Source organism: Sorex fumeus, unplaced genomic scaffold (assembly GCF_029834395.1).
Source record: "Sorex fumeus unplaced genomic scaffold, SorFum_2.1 ptg000075l, whole genome shotgun sequence".
NCBI lineage: Eukaryota > Metazoa > Chordata > Mammalia > Eulipotyphla > Soricidae > Sorex > Sorex fumeus.
Window position 1 is genome coordinate 22,000,385 of NW_026606132.1, and position 21,612 is coordinate 22,021,996.

Sequence of the window (21,612 nt, forward strand, 5' to 3'; positions counted from 1 at the left end):
GAGGGGCGGCGCGGTCACGTGACGCGGCTTCAGTGTTTACACGCGGAGCGGCCGGAGCGTTCGGCCACAGTCAGTCGTTCGGCTCCGTTTCGCTTTCACTTCCGGTGAGCGCCGCCGGCGAGCGGGCGGTCGGCGTCCCGGACGGCGAGCGCGGGCGGCAGCGGCGGCGGCGGCGGCGGGGTCGGCGGCACGTCGGCCGGGTGGCGGCGGCGGCAGCGCGGCGGCGGCGGCGGCGGCGGCGGCTGGGCCTCGAGCGCCCCGCAGCCCGGCTCTCGGGGGCGGGAGAAGATGGAGGAGCTCGTGGTGGAAGTGCGGGGCTCCAATGGCGCTTTCTACAAGGTACGGCGCTCGGGGGGTGGTGGAGGTGGTGGCGGGGGGTGGTCCCCGCTGCCCTCGGCGGGTTCGGCCCGCCAGGCCCGGGGCCCTCCGGGGTGGGCGGCGCGGGGATGCCCGGGCGCGCTCGCTCGGCGCGCCGGGGCCGGGGCCGGGGCCGGGGACGCGGCGGCGGGTGCGGGACGCGGGGCCTGCTGCGGGCAGCCCCGGGCGCTCGGAGCATTGGCCGCGGCGCGCGCGAGGCCTCGGGCGAGCGGCGGGCGGCGGGCGCGGATCGCGGCGGGGAGTCGCGGCTGGAAGGGGGCGGCCGCGATCTCTCGCCCTGGCGCGCCTTTCGCCGGCGGGATCCGGGCCGAACGTGTCGCTGGGGAGCCGCCGGCCGCCGGAGGAGAAGCGGCCGGGGAACCCCGATCTCGGGCGGTCGGGGGGGGCACCCGCGGTCTGTACCCCCCACCCTCCACGCTCTACACAGCCCGGCCGCCTCGGCGGCTCCGGGCGACGCTTGGGGGACCTGCGGGAGCGAGAGGCTGGGTGAGGGGTGCGGGGGATCGCCAGACCCCGCCGCACACGGGGCGCCCCGGTGGGGGGTGGGGGCTCTTTGTGAACCTTCCAGGCCACTTTGCGGTGGGAAAGTTTCAGGGCTTCCCTGGCCCGGCCGGCCAATGAATGAAAGAAGTTGCCGATCGTTCTTATTCGCGCACCCCCAACACTCTCCAGGACCCCACACGCCGGTCCCGGGTCACCGGCGGGGGGGACCCACTCTGGACGACCCGTTCCGAGGCATCGCCAAACGTTCTCCTCCTCCTTCTCCTCCTCCTCCTCCTCGGCTGCCGACAAAATCGACTCGCCCGCGTTCCCGAAGTTTTAGGCGAGAGCTTATTGGCATGAGGGGCAGGTTCAGAGTGAGCTCCAAGAACTCTTGGTGCACCCGGTGTCTGAGGGTGTCCGCGCCCCGGGAATCTTTCCTCGAGGCCACACACACGGACACGGGTTGTGGCCGCCCGCAGGTTTGTAAATGACCCCGTTGCCCGGGCGACTAAGGCGGTACCGCTTCCAAAGAGGAATTAGAAGAGATTTTCACAGTGTCCCCGGCCCCCCCGGGGAATCACTGTCCCCCTCCCCCCCCCCCAGTCATCTGTAAGTTCTCTCTGGCTGTCCCCTAAGTTGCCTGAGCGACGGCCACCTGACGACAGATGAGGTGGCGACGATGTCTCGGGCCTCACTCGAGCACATGGCTAAGAAACTCTTTGCCGTTCTCCATCGGGAGTGGGAAAGTTCCAATGGGCTAATTACCTGTGACTTCCGTAAAGCGGACCCGTTTGCCTATAGGAAAACAATCGAACTTCATTATACAGCAGTGAGTTGCTCACCCATTTTATGGAGAAAACTAGTTCTCGAGTCAAAGATGTATTACAGGCGTTTAGCAAAAAAGAAAAAAAAAAAGAAAGGTGAAACCCCTTTAGCTGTCCGGGGAGGACAAAAAAATAATCCAGCCTTTACGGCTCTGTACCAGACTCGGCGGCAGAAAAGGAAAATTAGTTCCAGTTGAGGAGGCGGCTTTCGGGATTTCAGTGCTGGTTTTTTTTTTCTACTGGTGAGTTTGTGGAGAAGCCTTCTGGCTCTCGATGAGAAATTTGGGACACTGGATGTTGTGGAGCTGACTAGAGTAATTAGGAGCAGGAGTTAATGATTGAGTAATAGTTTAATAGATCTGATAGCGGCTTAGGTTAGACTATTTATTGTCTCTTAGTGGCTTTTGCTTGCCACAGAAGGTAAGTACAACATCCTGGACTTGAAGGATTTATTGTTCCCTTCCAGCCGCCTATGATTGTTCTCCTGCTTTTGCTTGCAAACTGATTAAAACTCAGAAATGCCCTGTCTTCACTGTTGAGCCCAGTTTTAATTTTTAAACCAAGTCCCGGAATTTGAAAGTAGTCAAAAGGCTAGGCTCTTCAGGTTCTTGAAAGGAAACGGGAAACTTGAACAAATGTGGCTGAACTAAATTGCTGCTACGTGAATTTAAATAGATTTAATTTTAGGGAATCTCATGGTCAGCGTGATTGGAAAAAAGAGTTTCTCTAAAGAAAAACGTTTGCTTTAATAGACTCATAATATGGTGAGTGATACAAGTAAAACCAAAGTAAACTGAGCGGGGTTTGTGGGGCAGAAATGCAGACTGGTAAAAAAAAGGAACAGTGAGATATTTCATGTTTATCAAGAAGCGAGACACGTTCGTCAAATCGACAGCAAGACATCCCAAACTAAAGCGCTTCAGTATAATTGAACTCCTGTTTGGATGTGCTGAACATCCACCATATTGCAGGGGCTGATTCTCCATCTTCTGAGCACATGGCCCAAGTTTGCAGTCTGAACGGAACTGGAAGCCTTAGGAAGAGTTGCATGCTTTCTGGAAAAATGTAATTCTAGCTGAATCACTAAAGCTGTGAAACTTAACCCGGAGGACAGTAGAAACTTAGTGCCTTTTTCAGGCCCCCTTCTGGTGTTTGTTTTTGAAAACTAAAAAGTTACATTTAGTAATGGAGGCCTGGCTTTTAGGAGCTTTTAGGGGCCTCTCCGGGAGAAAGTTGATCACATGCAGAGTTTACAGACCCTTGCAGGAAGGCACTTGCACTGCACCTCATGGGTGCTTTACAACACATTTCCTAGACAGAGAATATTTAAATACAAAGTATTTTAGGGGCATCTGCCTAAAATAGTGCCTTTTGAAAAACCAGTTTTGAAGTACGGAGTATGATTAACTGAGTTTGGAATGTGTAATAGATGCTATCGCAGGATGAATACATTTATGTCCTAAGATTGAGTTTTTTTTTTGTATTAGGATGATGAAAACCATTAAAAAGGAATAAATTGTGTCTTGGGAAAAAAAGAAAACCTTCCCATTTTCTGAAAAATGTGACTGGTAATGAATAATCTTAATATGCTAGATCACATGGAAAGTGATGGATTATATTCTAACGTGGTTATGTTTTTAAGTTTGGTGCCTGAGCACAGATTTTCATTTGGTGAGGAGAAATCTGGAGCTAGTTACCAAACGTGCTTTTAAACAGTCCAGTCAAGTGGGCTGGCGCAATGGTACAGCAGGTAGGGCCGTTTGCCTTGCAGAGTTCCGCTCCCAGCATCCCACATGGTCTCCCAGCCTGCCAGGAGTGATTCTTGAGTGCAGAGCCAGGAGTACCTCTGGAGCACCGCCGGGCGTGGCCCCCAAACAAAAGGCCCATTCAAGAGGAAAGTTTTCAAGTGAGCATATCATGTTAACTGCAGAGCGTGCTGTGCTAGAGATCACTGTTTTACTACACAGAAGCTTGCACAACCACTTAGCACTACTCATGTTTTCCCCAAGTCTCTAGGTCTGGCTTTCCAAGTGGGTCCCCGTCTGCGGGGAAGTGGGTGATCCAAGATCCTTTTCCTGGGTTCCTTCACTCTCACTCTGCGGTCCTGAGTTTTTGCTGTTAGTCCTGTTGTATGGGCGGGGACTTGGCTGTGCAGTGAAATTGGGCGTCAGAACTTGGGAGAGATTTGAAGTCAGGTGGGAAGGCATTCCGATCAGATTGGCTTTCTCATTCATTTGCAAAATGAATGAGATTTCTTCCAGCCCGGGTTTTTTTTCCCCCCATTTGACCCTGGAAAGCCTAAGAAAGGAAGTATTCACCATTCGGATCCATGCACCTCCAAGACAATGAATGGGGCCCAGAGTCTCACCTGTGTGCCCTCCCCCGGGAGGGAGGAGGAGAGGAATGCATGTGTAGGAGAAGGCGAGGGTCACTCCCCTCATTTCCGAGAGCCTCAGAAAGCGTTTCTTTCTCTTTGGAGAGTCACAGCACTTGCAGCTCTTTCTCCTTCGAGGGAGTGTCTGCTCTTAGCACGTCTAGTGCATGAGTATGATTGAAGCGTGCACCGACTTCAGGGCAGGTTAGGAGCAAATACGCAGCTGGCCCCCACTGGTCGTTCGGTGCCTTCCTTGCAGACACTGGAAATCACAGCGGCAAGGAAAATTGAATCTGTCACCCACTGTCCCAAGCTCACTGTTGGCGGGGACACAGGCAGCTGACTAAGGGTGACAGGGGTTTGGCCTGGACTGCAATCCAGTGCTCTCCCACAGAGGGCGGCTAGCCAGGTGGGAAGGGGAGACGGGGGTCCCCCGCGCGGCGAGCAGTGCCGCTGGTCCCCAAAGCCCCGGACCCCACAGGGAGGGGATGGGACCATAATCCCCATGCAGGCTGGAGAAACCGCAGAAGCAGGGAAACGTGTACAGAACAAATTTGAGTAAGAAGCTTAAATCTCTCAAAGCATTTTCAGGCTCTCACATCCAAAGCCCCCTGGGTTCCTTTCACCTTTAACCCACTCCTCTAATTGTCAAAACAAAACAAGCCTCTTCCCCGCCCCCACCCGCGGCACCTATTAAAGACCTATAGAAAAAGTTAATTTTATAGAATTACGGACAGCCTGCTGATTAAGAAATTCTCGATCATTAGTTGGCTATTACTTTTATTATGTCTTTCTGCAGGTTACTAGCAGTTGCGTCATCAGATTGAAAAGATTTAAACCTCGGTGCTTTGTGTTAACTGATTTTTTTCCCTCCAGTTCCTTCGAGATTGAGAATTTAATTAAATTGTAGTAATTGAACTTTTTAGCAGTATTAGCAGCATATGATTGTTGAAGAAAACATAGCGTACTTCTGTGTACGTAGGTTTGAAATTGTATTTAACCATGTGCCATTGTACTCTCGGAAAATTTTACTTAGAACAGAAAAAAAAGGTTCCAACAGCTCTATATTGGCTGCTATAAGACTCTGGACCAAGTTTCTTGGTTTTCAGTAACTCTGGCTAACATATACATAAAGGAGCTTTGCACTCACCTGCATTCTGAATTTTACATGTTAAATGACTCGTCTCCCTCTCATTCCATACCCAGTCTTCTGCATTCCGACTGTTAGGTACTGAGCTTCGTGCAGCAATGTTGTGTTTTGTTTGAGCTACTCAGTCTTCCTGGGGATCTGCCCCAGGGGCAAAAATAGAGCTGATTCTTGACTGAGAGGCCCTTAAAAACGGCCAAACTTCCATGAGATCTTAACGTGTTTGATATCTATAAATTTTAACTAGAAATAAAAATGATCTTTAAACTTAATATTAGTTTAATTGTGGTATTTTTTTTCCGACAGGCGTTTGTGAAAGATGTTCATGAAGATTCAATAACGGTTGCATTTGAGAACAAGTAAGTGTATTGATATAATTTCATTTTCTATATTAATATTTTATGCTGATCTTTAGCATCAGTCCTCATTTAAGAATAATTCAAGTTGAGTTTGTTTTGCAGGAAGACACTCATATTACTAGTCAGGACATTTCAAAGAATTCAGAATTAAGCCATTGGAATCAGTACCCTTGAAAGTGAAGAAAGAAACCAGATTCCTCTGTGTTAATGATCGAGAGTTTGGATAAAAATATTAGTAATTGTTAAAAGATGAAAATTAGGGGATTCTTGGGGTTTGGTATATCGATGTGAATTTGGGGCATTGCATTTAAAATCAATGATTCCAGTTGTCTAGTATTTTATATTAAAAGTGACCTTCCTTCACCATTTGCTTATTTTATATTGACAGTATCATTACCACCATTCTATATATGAATATATATGAATATTCAAATATATAGATATATATTCTATATATGAATATAGAATGGTGGTAATGATAGTGTTAACTGATCTTTTCTGGATTTCTGAGTAAATAAGAATCCTTAGACATCTAGCAACATTAGCTATATGAAATCCTCATAAAAAATTACTAAAATTTGCTATCGTAAGGAGATTTTTGATTAAAAATATGGAATGACGATAAAGACTTGGAGTATCCATTGGAGATGCCAAAGTGTCTATAAACTCCTTTGTCACAGTGTAGATGTGTTCATGATCTCAGGACTTGACCTGACTCTGAGAAAAGCTCAACAGTTAGTTTTTGCTTCTGAACATCCCAGGAAAATTAGTGGTATCTCAAAGCAGATGCCATATCTGTTAAGAGAATGGATCAGTGATTGCTGGCGCTAGGGGGGGGCCCGGACAAAGAGTTTGGGGTTTCTTTCTGAGGTGAAAAAAATGTTCGAGAATTGACTGGTGATGCTCACATATCTGTGGGTGTACTCAATACCATGACATGTATGTTTGCGTAAGTATGGTTTATGTGACATGCGAATTATGTCAGTAAGTGTGAAAGTAATTGTCCTTGACCTAGTCATATTGTAGACTGTTAGCAGCTTTTTTAATCTACCAGCAGGATCAAGTGGTATTTTCAGATACCTGAAACATTCAGAGGAACAAAAATAAAAAAGGATTTAGAGTATCTGCCCCTGTTCTGAGCTTTCGACTAATAATGAATTCTTAACACCTTAGAATAATTAAGTACCCTCCATTATATTCAGTTAAGTTTCATAATTTGCCCTTTCCTGTTTTAAGTGTCCATGCTAATTTGGAGAGTAATATTTTTTCTTCTTATTTTACTCTTATTTGCTTCCTTCTATCACCAGGTAAACACTAATTTCCCACAGAGGGAGGATTACCTTCTTTTACCTCTCTTGTTTCTCCTGGGTAGTCTTTAAAGCAGTAGACAAATACTTATTGCCTCTGTGCATTTAAGAATGTGTCTACTTTATACGCTGTTTCTCAGAGATCAATTCTCTGGCTTTCTGTCTGCTCTCTACGATAAACTTATCCCTAGATTCTTTTTGGATCTTCTAACTGTCCTGGCTCATATCTGCATACTTTCCCTTTCAACTCCTATCCTTTGGATCTGCAGAGTACCATGCTGAGTGAAGTTACCCAGAGAGGGACAGATGCAGAATGATCTCCCTCATGTGGGATCTAAAAAAACATCAGGGAAGTAATAGCAGGTGCCCAGAGGCAGCTGATCCTGAGCCCTAATGGGCCCACAGTGAGCTGGGGGCATGGCTAGAAGGCTGGCAGGACTTGATGGGCCTAACTCTACCGTTAATCTGATTGTAAATCATGGGTCCTAAAGTGAGCAACTCTTATCAGTGAAAAGCAAAATCAAAACCTTTCATCCTGAAAATTTGAACTCTAGCAATAGCTTTTCCTTTGATTAATGGGGTGTGTTTGAGATTCAGCAGTGGGTTGGACACATCATTAAAATTGAATCGGCCCCCACCAAAGTGTCATGTCTGCCCTGGCCCTCCTTCCTGTTGGTTTTTTCTACTTAAGAAAAAAAACCACACAACAATTTTAGAGTACTTCAGACTGCATTTACCGTTTCTTTGTTTTCAGCCACAAAGTCCAGATTATTTTACATGCTTTCTTTTTATCTTCCATGTGTTCTAATGAAGTATTGGAATTTTCAGTTCTGTACATTGAAGAGTTTGGGACCCAGATAAATTAATTACCTTATGTCTTGTGTTTTGCAAGTCGGACTTGAGAGAGAGTGAAGAGATAGCGCAGGGGGCAAGGGGCCTGCCCTCAGTCCCTGGCACCCCACATGCTTCCCTGAGCACGAGCAGGGGAATCCACCCTGAGCACAGCTGAGTATGGCCACCAAAGAAATCAAATTTTGCCGTGAATTTGTAATAAGGTTCACTCATTTCCAGTAAATATTTTGTCCTTTTTTAAGTGAAGACAGGTTGTTTTTGGGGGTGGGGGTAAGGGGGTTGATTCCCATCTGGTAGTAAGCACAGGCTGTTTCTTGCTCTATGCCCAGGAGTGCCTTTTACCGGTGCTCAGGGGTGTGCTGTGGTGCTGGGAATTTGAACTGGGGTCAGTGGCATGCCACGGGAGCATTCTTGTACTGTCTCTCTGACCCTAGAGAGTTTTTTTCTTTGAGTTTTATATTTTCCAAGTATGTATAATACAGGAAAAGGTATCCATAGACCCTAAGACACAGAGTCCCACAAATTCTGTGCTCTCACGTGATCGGTTTTGTAAAATGAAACCAAGTTATCACTTTATTCAGTAGTATCGTACTTCAAAGGTCCCCTGGCAAATGTTCCAGAAATGACTTCCAGCAGTTCAGCTATTCCGTGAGTTTCTTTGGGGGGAATCATACCTGGTATTGCTTTGGGGTAACTCCAGCTTGGTGCTCAGGAGTTATTCCTGGCAGTACTTGGGGAACGAACACACAGTGCCGGGGGTTAGAACCCGAAAGCATATGCGCGGCAAATTGCACCTTCTCTCTGACCTGGCTTTCAGTTCTTGGAAAAAGTGACCTTCTCTCTTTGTGGGTGTGAAAAAAATAATATGGCACTTTGCAAGATTGCCCCATATCGTTTCCAATGAAAAAAACGTAGCCAACGTACCAAAGTCCTCTAGGCTGTTTCCTTCGGGGTTGTGTGCTCTGAGAGATCCCAGCGGCCCCGTGCCTTGCTAGCCCGTCCGCGTTCAGCAGCCAGCTGCCCACGACGAGAGCTGACCACCTCGCGGGATCTCAGACTTAAAGGGGGAAAAGTGAGTTGCCAATTGCTCATGTGCTGACTGCCCTGTTTTGCTTGGGAATTAGAGGGCGTTTAGGACCAGTTTCTGTGGTCGTTGTCATGTGGTTAAAAAAAGCCTTCGCAAATACAAAGAAGTGTGGTGATGATTTGACTAACACGGATACTAACATTAATTTGAGCATCAAAAGAAATTGCTGCTGTTGCCTTACGATTGGGACTCTGGACTCTGAGACATTGGAAATGAGTGGAAAGAAGACTTGTTTGGAGAATTGTCGCTCTGTTGTGCTTGGAGACCAAGTCCACCCGGATCTCCCAGGCTGCCATGCTGCATGCAGACTCGCTTGCAGTGCCTTTCTGACCGCCGTCGTCCCCACTCCGGTCAACGCTGAGAGCTTTCCAGCACTTACTCTCTGGAAACAAGGGAAATAGAGGGTCGTACTTAACCAGGCTTAAGAGAAGCGTTGTTTGCATCAGAGATGAAAAGCATATTAAATCATTGTACGTTTGCTTACTTGCAGTTGGCAGCCGGAGAGGCAGATTCCGTTCCATGATGTGCGGTTTCCACCACCTGTGGGCTATAATAAAGATATCAATGAAAGTGACGAGGTGGAGGTAAGTTATCGCCACCAGCGAGTTCGGTGCTGACGGAGCGGCAGCATGAAATGTGTCTGTGCACGAGTCGCCTGTCTTTGGAATGTTCTTTTAACCTGGCACCATCTTTTGAAAGCCACCACGATTTCCTTTGCCCACTGGTACTCAGCCTTTGCATATCTGAGTGAGAGATCACTAACTTACAACCTCGTCTGTTTCTGAATTAAGAAAACGAGGCTCACAAAGGTAAAAATTAAGCTGTGTAACAGAATTTTTTGTTACAGGAAGACCTTTCGGTAAATCGTGCAACCTATGGATGAGTTTTAATGTACGCGCATGGAGGTTAGACCTTCATTTCATTGAACCTGCCGCTGTGAATTATCTGCTTAAATGCCATTGGTGTGTGTGTGTGTGTGTGTGTGTGTGTGTGACCAAGAGGGGCTGTGGAGATCTAATGCGCCATAAACATCATGGTTGTGGTTTCTCTACACCCTAAACATTACCTGAGGACTTGGGCATTTGCTCTTCTGTTGCTTGTCTGGTAATCTTTTCCTTCTCTTTCATGTACTCCACTTTCAGCTTCCTGTTCCCCAATTCTAGGCACTCTGTCTTGTTTCATCGTTACTAGTTGCAGCATTATGAACATCTGTGAGAGTAAGGAAGCAACTAAAGGGACATTTATTTTTTGTATACCATTTTAAGTTTCCTTTGTACATATTCGCATACTTTAGTTAACGCCAGTGTTTGGGGTGATCATTCGAAGCCACCTATCATTAGAAAATGAGGCACCCTTTGCCAGGTCATTTTCTCTCTGGCTTATATCCAGTCTCGGTTAATTGCTCACAAACAGCTGTTTCTACAGGTAAGTTAGAGTACTGGGATTTTCAAAACGTGGTACTGATAGCTCCGTGAACCAGAGGAGGACCCTGCCTTTGATTGGTTCATCGGCCCATGGTGAAAATTGCTAGTATTACGACAGGGAAAACTCAGCCTTCTGTAGAGGGGCTAGATTGATAGCACAGCAGGTAAGGTTCATGCGGCTCAACCTGATCCTGAATCACTGGCACCATATGTGGTCCTTCAAGCATGGCCAGGGGTTTTTCCTGACCATAGGGCCTGGGAGAGCTCCCGATCAGTCTTGGCTGTGGCCCAGCCTCTTTGTTCCAAAGCCTCAGTCTTCCAGAGAAGAGAATGGAAGGTGACCTAGGGAGGAGCAAGAGTATTCCTTGAAGGTGTGTTCGTGTCCTACTGCCCCTATTTTAGAAGAGGAAATACTGTATATTTTGCTTAAATAAATCAGGAAGTATGAGATGTGGAACTGCACTTGCTTCTGTGATGACTCCTTACTCCCAATAAGGAACAAGAACACAAGTCTGTGTGTGAGAACCTTTGGTTGTCCACGTCGTAGTAGAAGAAAACATTAACAGTGGAGATAAGATTAAGGCTTTGGTCAGGTGGTATGAGTAGGGTTTCCAAACCTGTTTGGATGGACAAAGTGTACTTTCTTCACTCAGATTTCGTTGCTGGGTAGATTTTTCACTAAGATTTGGTTGCTAGGGGAAGCTCATTTTTGCATCCCAGTAGGTTCTAGCGCTGGCTCCGTAGAGTTGGTTAAAATGGTTAGTCAAATGGTAGAGGGGGCAGGGCGCTTGCCTTGCACACGGCCAATCCAGGTTCAATCCCCAGCACTCCCAGGAGTGATTTCTGAGCACAGCCAGGAATAAGTCCTGGGCACTGCTGGATACGTCCCCCAAACAATACTCACAAAATGGTTAATGGTGGTAAGAGGAGAGATAACTTGTGTTAAGGTAGATTTGTTTTCACTGTATTCTATATTCATTAGCTTAGGGTGGAAGAGGGGAAACAAAGAGACCCTTAGTCTATCAAGACTGTGCATAAGAGTCATCGACGAATCATACTTTTCCACAGTGTAGCTGACAGTTGCTTGCGTGACTTGGTTACACTCCGTCACAATGAACTGAGGTTATGTCTATGTCTGCAATAGATTCGTTTCGTTAATGATGGTTGATGGATGGGTAGGTTTAAGGTAAGGGGTGTTTTGTCTCTGTATTGTATATCTTTGAAAAGCAGAGTCGACTATGAATTACTTTGTAAAAAATGGGTTGTTTGAAGAAAATAAAAGCAGAGGTGATAATAGCATTTCTCTTGTTATGGGCCACACCCTGTAGTACTCAGAGAGCATTCCTGGTGGATTCAAGGGACCATTTGGGAGGCTGGGGATTGATCTTAGAGCAACTGAATGCAGGGCGAGCGTCTTTGCCCCCAGAGATACCCTTTTTTTGTTTTGTTTTTGGGTCACTCCTGGCGATGCTCAGGGGTTTCTCCTGGCTCTGAACTCAAGAATTGGTCCTGGAGGTGCTCATGGGATGCTGGGATTCGAACCCGGGTCGGCCTCGTGCAAGGCAAATGCCGTACCTGCTGTGCTATTGCTCCAGCCCCAGGTACCGTTTCTTCTGTTCTGTGTCTGGAAAGTACAGAATTACTTTGCTCCAATAGAACCCCGTAATAGGCAATGCCCAGTGAGATCCTGTCACTGGAGTGACTTCATCATATCACAACGAACAGGATCTATCAGTTTAACCTTCGTGGGTTTGGATTTTTTTTTTTTTGCTTTTTGGGTCACACCCAGCGATCCCCAGGGGTTACTCCTGGCTCATGCACTCAGGACTCACTCCTGGCGGTGCTCAGGGGACCATATGGGATGCTGGGAATCGAACCTGTAACGGCCATGTTGGCTGCGTGCAAGGCAAACGCCCTACCCGCTGTGCTATTGCTCCAGCCCCTAGATTTTTTTTTTTGGCAGCGAGTACGATCTGAACACTGACACTCCTCCCCAAAGAAGTGAAGGATGAAGGGTTCTTTGTGTACGTGGCTCCTGTGAAGTTGGATGGCTGACTGACTTCAAGTTAAGTCAAAATTAATGGAGGTTATTTGTCTCTGCCAGAGCAAAGATGAAATGGTCAAAGTGAGGGCAAGACAAAATTTTCTTATGGTCAGGTGGATTCAATCACTGTTGTATACACAGTAGATTGGACATTGAAGGTGGGAATAACCAATTTTTACGTGTCTATATCAGGAATGTTCACAGTAGTGATGGATAAAGAAAGGACACTTTCTCCAAGCCAGTCACCTGACAGGTGGCACCCAGTGAGATTCTTTTCCTGGCATATAACCTCATTGTTCTGACTAGAGCACAGTTGAAGTGAATGGTTAATGATGGCAATAGGGGAAGTTTTGGCAAGATCAGTTTAATAACTGTCCTTGAACTGGTAGGAAAATGGAGACTAGGCCCCCAGACTCCCCTGTGAATCCGGAATGTGTGTGATTGGGCTGGATACAGGGTATCTTTTCCCTTTGGTCACAGGCCAGTTGGTGCCCAGCGAATACTGTTGCTTGGTGACCTTATTGTATTATGTTGTAATTCACTGGCGTCATAGCTATGACTAGAGCAGACTAGAGGTTTATTAATGGTGATAAAGGGAATGTTAAGTTTAGTTGTATTTGGTCACTGCATTATGTGTCATTTAACTTAGATGGGAAAGAGATGAGATTTCTTTTGGTCCATTCCTGAGATGTACACAATAGTGATGGTGATACGGGACGCTTTTGCCCATTAGTCTCATGACAGCAGGGGCCCAGTGAGATTCTGTTGTTAGGATGACCTCAGTGTATTACATCATAACTGAGGTTATTGCTGTGGTTAGAGTATAATTGACCTTGTTTATGGTGACAGGATGGATAGGTAGGTTGTGGTCAGGTGTATTCAGATACTGAATTGCATGATCATTAATTTAGGAGGATAAAGGAGATACCAGTGCGTGGCCTACATTAGGAATGCTCATAATGGTGATATAAAGGGTGCTTTTTTTTTCTTTTATTGGGTCACACCCGGCAATGCACAAGGTTTACTCCTGGTTCATGCGCTCAGGAATTACACCTGGCGGTGCTCAGGGGACCATATGGGATGCTGGGAATTGAACCCGGATTGGCCACGTGCAAGGCAAACGCCCTACCCGCTGTGCTATTGCTCCAGCCCCTAAAGGGTGCTTTTTGCACCATTTTGTTGCAGGCCAAGTGGTGACCAATAAGCTTTGATTGCTAGTGGCCTGATGGTATAACATCACAATTATCTGAGATTGTGCTGTGGCTAGTGCAGTTGAGATAGTTACTGGTGGAAAAGCATGAGGTTCTTTGAGCTAAGTTGTATTTAGTCACTGTATTTAATCAATTTAGTCATTCCTTTTATTTAGGTTTGAAAGGGATTTGAGATGCCATTTCCGTTGGTCTGTGTCAGGAATATGCACGCTAACATTGGGGATGCTTTTCTCCAACTTAACCACAACATGTGGGGCCTGAGACTATCTGTTGTTCTGGTGACTTCATTGAATTACATCTGATAAACTGAGGTTATAGTTTTGGGTAGAGCAAAGTTGAAAGGTCAGTGGTGACAAGGGGACAGGGTAGCTTATATTCGGGCGCTTTCAGCTATACTTTTACCTCTCCCCTCACGTCTCTCTTGAACTTCATTTTCATTAAGGCACCATGATCTCCACAGTTGTTCATAATAGAGTTGTTACAGGCATAACATGTCCTAACGCCAGTACCATGATCACTGTGTCCTTCCTTCCACCAATGTCCCCGGGTTCCCTCCCAGCCCCCAATGTGTCTGCTTGGCTGGCACATAACATTTATATCATATTGTTGCTCTTAAATGAATGGCCAAAGGAATTACCATGAAAGAAATCAACAGAAGTTGATGTTTGACCGTCGCTGTATGATTTCAACCTTAATCTAGTGTGGAGCAACAATACACATCATAAGTGCCATACGCAGTGCCACATACTGTGAAGTGTATCCTGTCCCTTAAAGAATGTCCTTCAATACTTCTTGCAAAACTGGTTTTAAGGCTCTGAATTCCCCAAGCTGTTGCCTGTCCCCGAAGCTCTGTATGTATCATTCCTTCAAATCTGAATGATAGTCTGACTAGGTAGAATATTCTTGGTGAGGTGTTCATTTTGTTGAGTTTTTGTACTGTATTCCTCCATTCTCTTCCGACTCCTAGGGGCTCCTTTGTATGTAAAGTTTCCAGTTCCTTGATTTTTATCTTGCTGCTTTCAGCATTCTGTCTCTGTCTTAAGATTTGGGGCACAGTGTGTCTTGGAATCCTTCTATTTGAGGCTATTTTTGCAGGGACTCTTTCGACCTCTTGGATACTGGTGCCTAAATTTCCTCAACTCTCGGAATTTCTTATCTCTGATTTCTTTCAATATTGTTTCTTCATCAGATCTGCCTTCCCGTTCTTCAGGGACTCCAGTGATTCAAATATTGTCCCTCTTGAGTTAACCCCATAGTTCTGTGGTGTGCTGCTTATTTCTTTTCAGACTTTTGTTTTCACTGGTTTTCTAGTGGTTTCTTCCATCTCATCTTAGAGCACCTCCATCTGTTCCTCAGCTGCTGTTAATTCTGCTGCTCCAAGTTTTTCTATTGAGGTTTTCTTTTTTTAAATATCATCTACCGTATTCTTCATTTCTGCCTGTAGTTTTCTCATTTCCGCTCTCACGCTTTCCAGTGCTTTTCTGATTACCCCTTTTCTCGAGCTCATTACAAATCCTCTCCCTGGTGTAACTAAAGTTGTTGGGACTTCACAGAGCCTCTTGGTGCTGGGTGAGACTTCCCCAAGTTACTGGTTTTTCTCACTGACCTCAGTGGGCTTGTACGTGTCTTACCCGTCAGGCTTACAGTGCTTCTGCTGTGCTGAGGGTGAATGAGTCTTTGCAGTTATGACTGTAGCACTGTCCTCCTGTTCATCGGTTTGCTCGGGCGGGCACCAGTAATGTCTCCATTGTGAGACTTGTTGTTACTGTGTTTGGCATATCAAATACGCCACGGGGAGCTTGCCAGGCTCTGCCGTGCGGGCGGGATACTCTCGGTAGCTTGCTGGGCTCTCTGAGAGCGACGGAGGAATCGAACCCGGGCTGGCCGTGTGCAAGGCAAACACCCCCTACCCGCACGCTCTAAAAACTCCAGCTGGGATTTGCTTAGTTCTCTCCTGTACACCTTTGCCCAGTGAGAGGAAATCTACCTTGTGTTGATGAGAAGCTGTTGCACATGTGGGGCCGGGGAAATGCCAGGGGTCTGGTCTCACCCGGGGGCGTAGCAGTGGGCAGGGCTGCAGGGTCTCTGGGGTGGCCACAGTGTGTCAGCTTCGGCTGCTCAGGGGACATTGAGGCCCTCGTTAGTCTTGGGCTCTATTCCCTTTCCCCCTCTTCTGTATGCTTTTCACCTGCATCCGATTCTACTCCTTCTGCTTGACCATTTCTTTTTGGCCACGTCATGTGTGTTTTCCCGTTAGCCTTGATTTACGAGTCTTCATAAGTGTTTCATCCCAGGTATGAGTGAATTAAACCTTTTTCCACAGTGCCAGAGATGGAATCGAGGTGGCGTGTACAAGACATGGACGATGGACGGACTTTCCCTCTAATACTTAGCTCTAAAATTCACCCTCCTGAATTTTTAAGTGATCACAGGGAAATGGATAGGAGCTCTTCCTCGCAGTTTGTGGTCCATAGAGAGTTGCCATCCTGGGACTGGCCCAGGAAAGCCCAGTGACCCGGGACCTGCCTCCTAGGGGGCATCAGTTGTATCTTCTGTGGGTGGAGTAGTCCGTGGACCTCACCCAGTACCCGGACAGCAGTCCGACTGAATAACTCCCAGTCGGTCACTTCCTCATCGGAAGAAAACAATGCCAAATGGATACACTTTGAGGTGCATTTCAGTAGCTCAGAGCATTCAAGGAACGTATTCCCAGGTTTATGAAGAGTCAACTTTTTTGAACATTCATATTTAGTAAATTAATATTATGGAAGCAGAGAAATTGGAAAGGGACATTATCCACGGCTGTCCCACATAATTTGGTGATTGCTTTGCATACCGGCGGCTCGCGTGGTGGGGGAGGGGCTGCAGTCCCGTTTACGGTACTGAACATACTGTGTTTGTAAGACATCTAGAGTCAAGTTACGGAGTTTTCCTTAGTGTCTGATAATCTTTTAAGTTTCTGAATGTTATTAATCCTGAAATGTTCTGTGTTATAATTTCGTGTAGGTTTATTCCAGAGCAAATGAAAAAGAACCTTGCTGCTGGTGGTTAGCTAAAGTGAGGATGATAAAGGGTGAGGTAGGAAATGCATATTTAATTTCTTATATTCTCTTTCTCTTTTCTAAACTCAGGTACTCTACCTTTCAGTCCGGTTTTCTATTTTAAAGTAATACTTAATGGAATCCTTGTATTGAATGTTTGCCTTTGCATTCTTTATGTTTTATTAGTTTCAGCTATTTGATTATATAGAATAGTTTTCTCTTATGGAGAACTTAGAACAATTGCCTGTCTCGCTTATTGCTCTTTATTACTATGACAAGAAGTAATATTTCTTTACTTCTCAGTTCTATGTGATCGAATATGCTGCCTGCGATGCCACTTACAATGAAATTGTAACAATTGAACGTTTAAGATCCGTGAATCCCAACAAACCTGCCACTAAAGATACTTTCCACAAGATCAAACTGGATGTGCCAGAAGACTTACGGCAAATGTAAGTTGGTGTCCAAAAAGGACTGCTGGCTTGTGGGTGGTATGGAATACTTTGGAAAGAATAGAGACCTCAAGGGCCTGAGTGAGAGTATAGCTTGCCTTGCGTGCAGCCATCCCAGGTTTAATCCTTTGCACTGCACATGGTGCCCCGAGCCCATCAGGAGTAAGCCCCGAGCACTGCTGGGCAAGGTCCCCAAACCTAACCAAACCAAAGCAAAGTATGTATTTTAAATTAGATAAAAATCTGTTTTTGGCAACATCGTCTTGGTTTGCAAAAGAATATTGAAACCAGCAGTGTACTTTTGTGTTCCAACATACTTGCTGAGGTATATGACTATAGAGTACACAGAAGATTTCTCATTTATGGTTTCTGGGCCGCACTTGGTGATGCTCTGGGGTTGCTCCTGGCTCTGCACTCAGATAAGACTCATGGAACATTGTGGGATGCCTGGGATTGAAGTCAGGTCAGCCGTGTGCAAGGCCTGTGCCCTCCCTGCTGTGCTGTCGCTCCGCCCCAGCACTGCACGTTTAAAGGGATTTTGTTCATGGAGTTTTATGAGTTTGGAACTGATCCATACAGAAATTCTGTGAAAAGACAGAAATCTAATTCTCGACTTTGGAAATGTAATGTTTTTTTTTAAGTTAATGTGTTTAGGTAAATATGTCATAAGTAAACCCATAAAGAACCCTCAGACTCTGCTCTTTCCTAAAAATCCTTGATTTGGAGTGAGGCTTACAGGCCTTTATTTCTTTTCAGTGGAGTTTTCTTTCTTTTTTTGGTCTGTTCTCAGAATCTTTGAAATATTTTTCACTGAGATTTTGTAGTTTGCAGTGCTATTAATAATGGCTTCTCATACACACATTACAACACCACTCCCATCACCTAAGGACCTCAGCGGTCCTCCCCTCCCCCCTAGTTTTGTGGCTATGTGCTCCCATTTTTTTGCGTTTGTTCCTTGTCACTGCCCTGCTGTATTTCATTAAGCCAAGGTTTATGGGCCTTTAGCTAGTTTCTTAAAAGATTTTAGTCAAGGGAATATGGTTAGTTGTTTTGAATATATTGCAATTTAAGTGAATGCTCACTTGTACTTCAAAATATAGAAATCCTTGTTGAGTCGTAAGAATTACGGATATGTACACATTTTTGTCTTTTGATGAATTTGCATTTCATCTTTCCCTTAAATTGATTGACAGGTTTTTTGAATTTTTTTTTATTTTTTGCATTTTGGGTCACACCCAGCAATGCTCAGGGGTTACTCCTGGGGCGCTACACTCAGGAATCATTCCTAGCGATGTTCAGGGGACCATATGGGATGCTGGGATTCAAACCCGGGTTGGCCGCATGCATGGCAAACGCCCTACCTGCTGTGCTATCTCTCCAACCCCTGAAGAGAAGTAAAAAACATACAAGATCCGTACCCTTTTGTTACCCCTGAAAGTTTTCAGCAGTTGATTGTCACCACAATTAACTGAAATCAGGAGGTCCGCAGAGACGCTCCCCTTAAAGTTTCTTGAAATCTTGAGTCTATCCCCAATCTTTTAAGAGAAGAACTGGCTTGTTCCTTTCTCTATAATATGGTATGCTTGATTGAATTGTTTCAGATAGGCATATTTTTCTTAATGTTTAACGTGAATCTGTGCTTCTAGTTGCAAATACTTCTGCATACATTTTTTTCCAGTAGTTGCAAATCTTTTACCTTAACCTCACAGTGGGAATTATTTTTTTATGTCTAGGTGTGCTAAAGAATCTGCACATAAGGACTTCAAAAAGGCAGTTGGTGCCTTTTCTGTAACTTACGATCCAGAAAGTTTTCAACTTGTCATCTTGGTGAGTGTCTCCAAGGTGTCTCTGGTGGTATAATTTTTTATTTTGGGTGTGGGCACATCTGATAGTACCGGGGAGGCAGGGAAGGGTCCTACCGGGTGGTGCTTAGGGGACCCTTTGTAGCTGAACCCAACCTAAGGCTTTACATATTCCAGGCATGTTTCCGAAGCCACACTCGCGGGCCTGTGTTTGTGCATTGGTGTTCAGGAATGACTCCTGGCAGTGATCTTGGGACCATATGCTTAGCCAGGGGTGAAGTCTAGGCCTTCTGTGTGCAGAGCCTATGCCCAGGCTCGCCGAGCTGTTCCTCGGGCTTGCGTTAGTGTATTTGATTAGGGCATTTGCTTTGATAATAACGGCATTCATCTGTGTCGCACCAGTCCATCAGTGAAGTTACTGCGAAGCGAGCACACATGCTGATTGACATGCACTTTCGGAGCTTGCGCACTAAACTCTCCCTGATACTGAGGAATGAAGAGGCAAGCAAGCAACTGGAGGTAGGAGGCTTTGGCGGGCGCCGCTGTGGGCTGCCTACAGGGGCAGCCACGCACTTGCAGCCTGAGCGCTGGCAGCTTCTCTTGATTAGTGTTTCTTAGCCAGTCCTTCCGTTCTCTGTTTCGGAAAATGTCCAGAGCATAATCATTGTAAAGTTTTTGTGCAAGGTTTCATCAAGCAGTTGTCTAGGTTAAGAAACTTCTGGTCAACTCAGTTTTACCGAAGTTTTTCAGAACTGCTAAAAAAATGAGGTAATGCTTCTTCCATGTAACATGTTATCATTAAAATACTAGAGAGTACTTTAAGTATTTAATCATATTCCTTTCATTATGTATGTTTATCTCTGTTTAAAGGGGTATAGAACTTCATTCTAATTGGTTGTCACTCTTTAAAACTCCTGTCTTCAGATTCCTGCCAGAGGCTATTTCCCTAACTTACTATTTCGTCTCTTAAGGTGCATTTTATCTACTTTTATTAATTCTCCAATAATTTCCATTACCATACATGTATTTCATTGATAACTGGTACTTCCATCCATTACTATAGAAACTAAACAAATTTCAGTTTAAACATACCAACTCCTGTACATTGCAGTCAAATTATTCTAGAATTCCTCATCATTATCATATCTTTAGTCAGAAATACCATGCTTTTTAAATAATTTCGACAAAACGACTTGTAAACTGCATTTTAAAGAGGGAAGGTAGTCACGGCGGCCTTCGTATGAGGCCCTGTGGAACTTGCTGCCTTCCACGTCCATGTGCAGTTGCTGGACTCTTTGCCAGAGAGGAGACAGTCACAACTCCTGTGCTGCTTTGTTTGCTGTATATCCTTGGAGGTCTGTTTAATTGAGCTTATTCTCATTCTCTCGACGTCCTCTGTTCACAAAGTATGTGGTGTCCATAGCAGTGCTCGCAACTCTTAAACCAGAACAGCCTCCTCCATTCGTTGTATTATTGAAACATATGCCTCGTCTTAAGCATCTGATTCTTACGTGATCTGTTATCTTCCCATTGGCTGACTACTTAGCAGTGACTTATCAATGAAAAGTACTCCAAAACGGACTTCTTGAAAAGTCCTAGGAATATTCGAAACATTTTTGTCAGTATGATCTGCAAAATGGATGTTCAAATTTATAAATTGTTACACATTCATTCAAATGACCAGGTGTGTTGAGTAAGGAGAAATGCGTGTGCATGCCTCTGTTTCCACACTACTACTAATAAAGTGATCCACATATTCAGATAAGAAATTTCCATTTTTCCACATGAGCAACTAATATGTTTGGTTTTCATTAATGGCATGCTAGAACTAAACATTATGTAGTACATAGTCTTTTAAGAAACCTAAATGATCCACAAGTTTGGGGTGTCAGTGGAACCTACTTCTATCAGGACTGAATTTTGAAGGAATTCATTAGACTTGTGGATCCAGATCACAAGGTCTTACAGACTGACCTCAGTTGGGGTTTCCAGCTCTTGTGTTCAATTTGCTGCCAGATCTGGGGCACTGTGTAATCACCCACTTGGGCTCCCCTACCAGCAGTTCTTTGATTCCTTCCCTCAGGAGGTGTGGGTGAAAAGGCATCCTTTCTATGGGATGGACGCAGGATCTGGACACAGTACCTAAGAAGTTCTGAGATTAGCACTGTTTGCAGGAAAAATACATAGATACTGATGTCCTCTAAATCACGATGAAATGAATACCGTTTTCTGTGAAGATGGTATTTAAGTTTTTCTATTTAAATAACATTGAGTCTGTCAGACCCAGTGAGCTGTATTTTTATTTTTAAATTTGGGGATATTTGCTCGGTTGCTTGATTATTGTTGATGTCTTTGATTTTACTAAGGCAGCCTTGACAATTGGTTTTCTGAAGTTATTTTGGAAATTGCCGACAAGTCCTTCCCAATTAACTAAAGTAAATCAAACGGAAGTAGGCCTTTTGTAGCCTACAAAGTGCTTCTATGGTGGGAGATATTTTCTAAAACCTTGGTTCTGACTGAAATGAATGTGCAGGCCCCTAATCTTAAGGGGTGAGACCGTTTCCATGGCTGACTTAAAGAGAGGTCTTTGGCCATCTGATAAAGCTTCATATTAATTAAGTGTGCATTTCTCTTCAGAGCTCAAGGCAGCTTGCCTCCAGATTTCATGAACAGTTTATTGTGAGAGAAGACCTGATGGGCCTGGCGATTGGTACTCACGGTGCTAATATTCAACAAGCGCGCAAAGTGGCAGGGGTCACTGCTATTGATCTCGATGAGGACACCTGCACCTTCCATATTTACGGAGAGGTAAAGCGCTTGCCTCCAT

At 45.3% G+C, this 21,612-nt stretch overlaps 1 protein-coding gene across 9 annotated transcripts in view; it reads left to right on the top strand.

Annotated features, from left to right (window-relative positions):
* Positions 1-238: 238 nt before the first annotated feature.
* FMR1 (fragile X messenger ribonucleoprotein 1) overlaps positions 239-21,612 on the top strand; it is a 38,842-nt gene continuing 17,468 nt past the window's right edge. For all 9 annotated transcript variants that reach the window (XM_056130197.1, XM_056130199.1, XM_056130198.1 and 6 more), the window contains exons 1-8: positions 239-339; positions 5,513-5,565; positions 9,302-9,395; positions 16,497-16,568; positions 16,835-16,983; positions 18,717-18,810; positions 19,188-19,304; positions 21,423-21,593. In XM_056130197.1, coding sequence (XP_055986172.1) covers positions 289-339; positions 5,513-5,565; positions 9,302-9,395; positions 16,497-16,568; positions 16,835-16,983; positions 18,717-18,810; positions 19,188-19,304; positions 21,423-21,593 — 801 coding nt within the window. In that variant the 5' untranslated portion in view covers positions 239-288. The remainder of the gene's footprint in view (positions 340-5,512; positions 5,566-9,301; positions 9,396-16,496; positions 16,569-16,834; positions 16,984-18,716; positions 18,811-19,187; positions 19,305-21,422; positions 21,594-21,612) is intronic.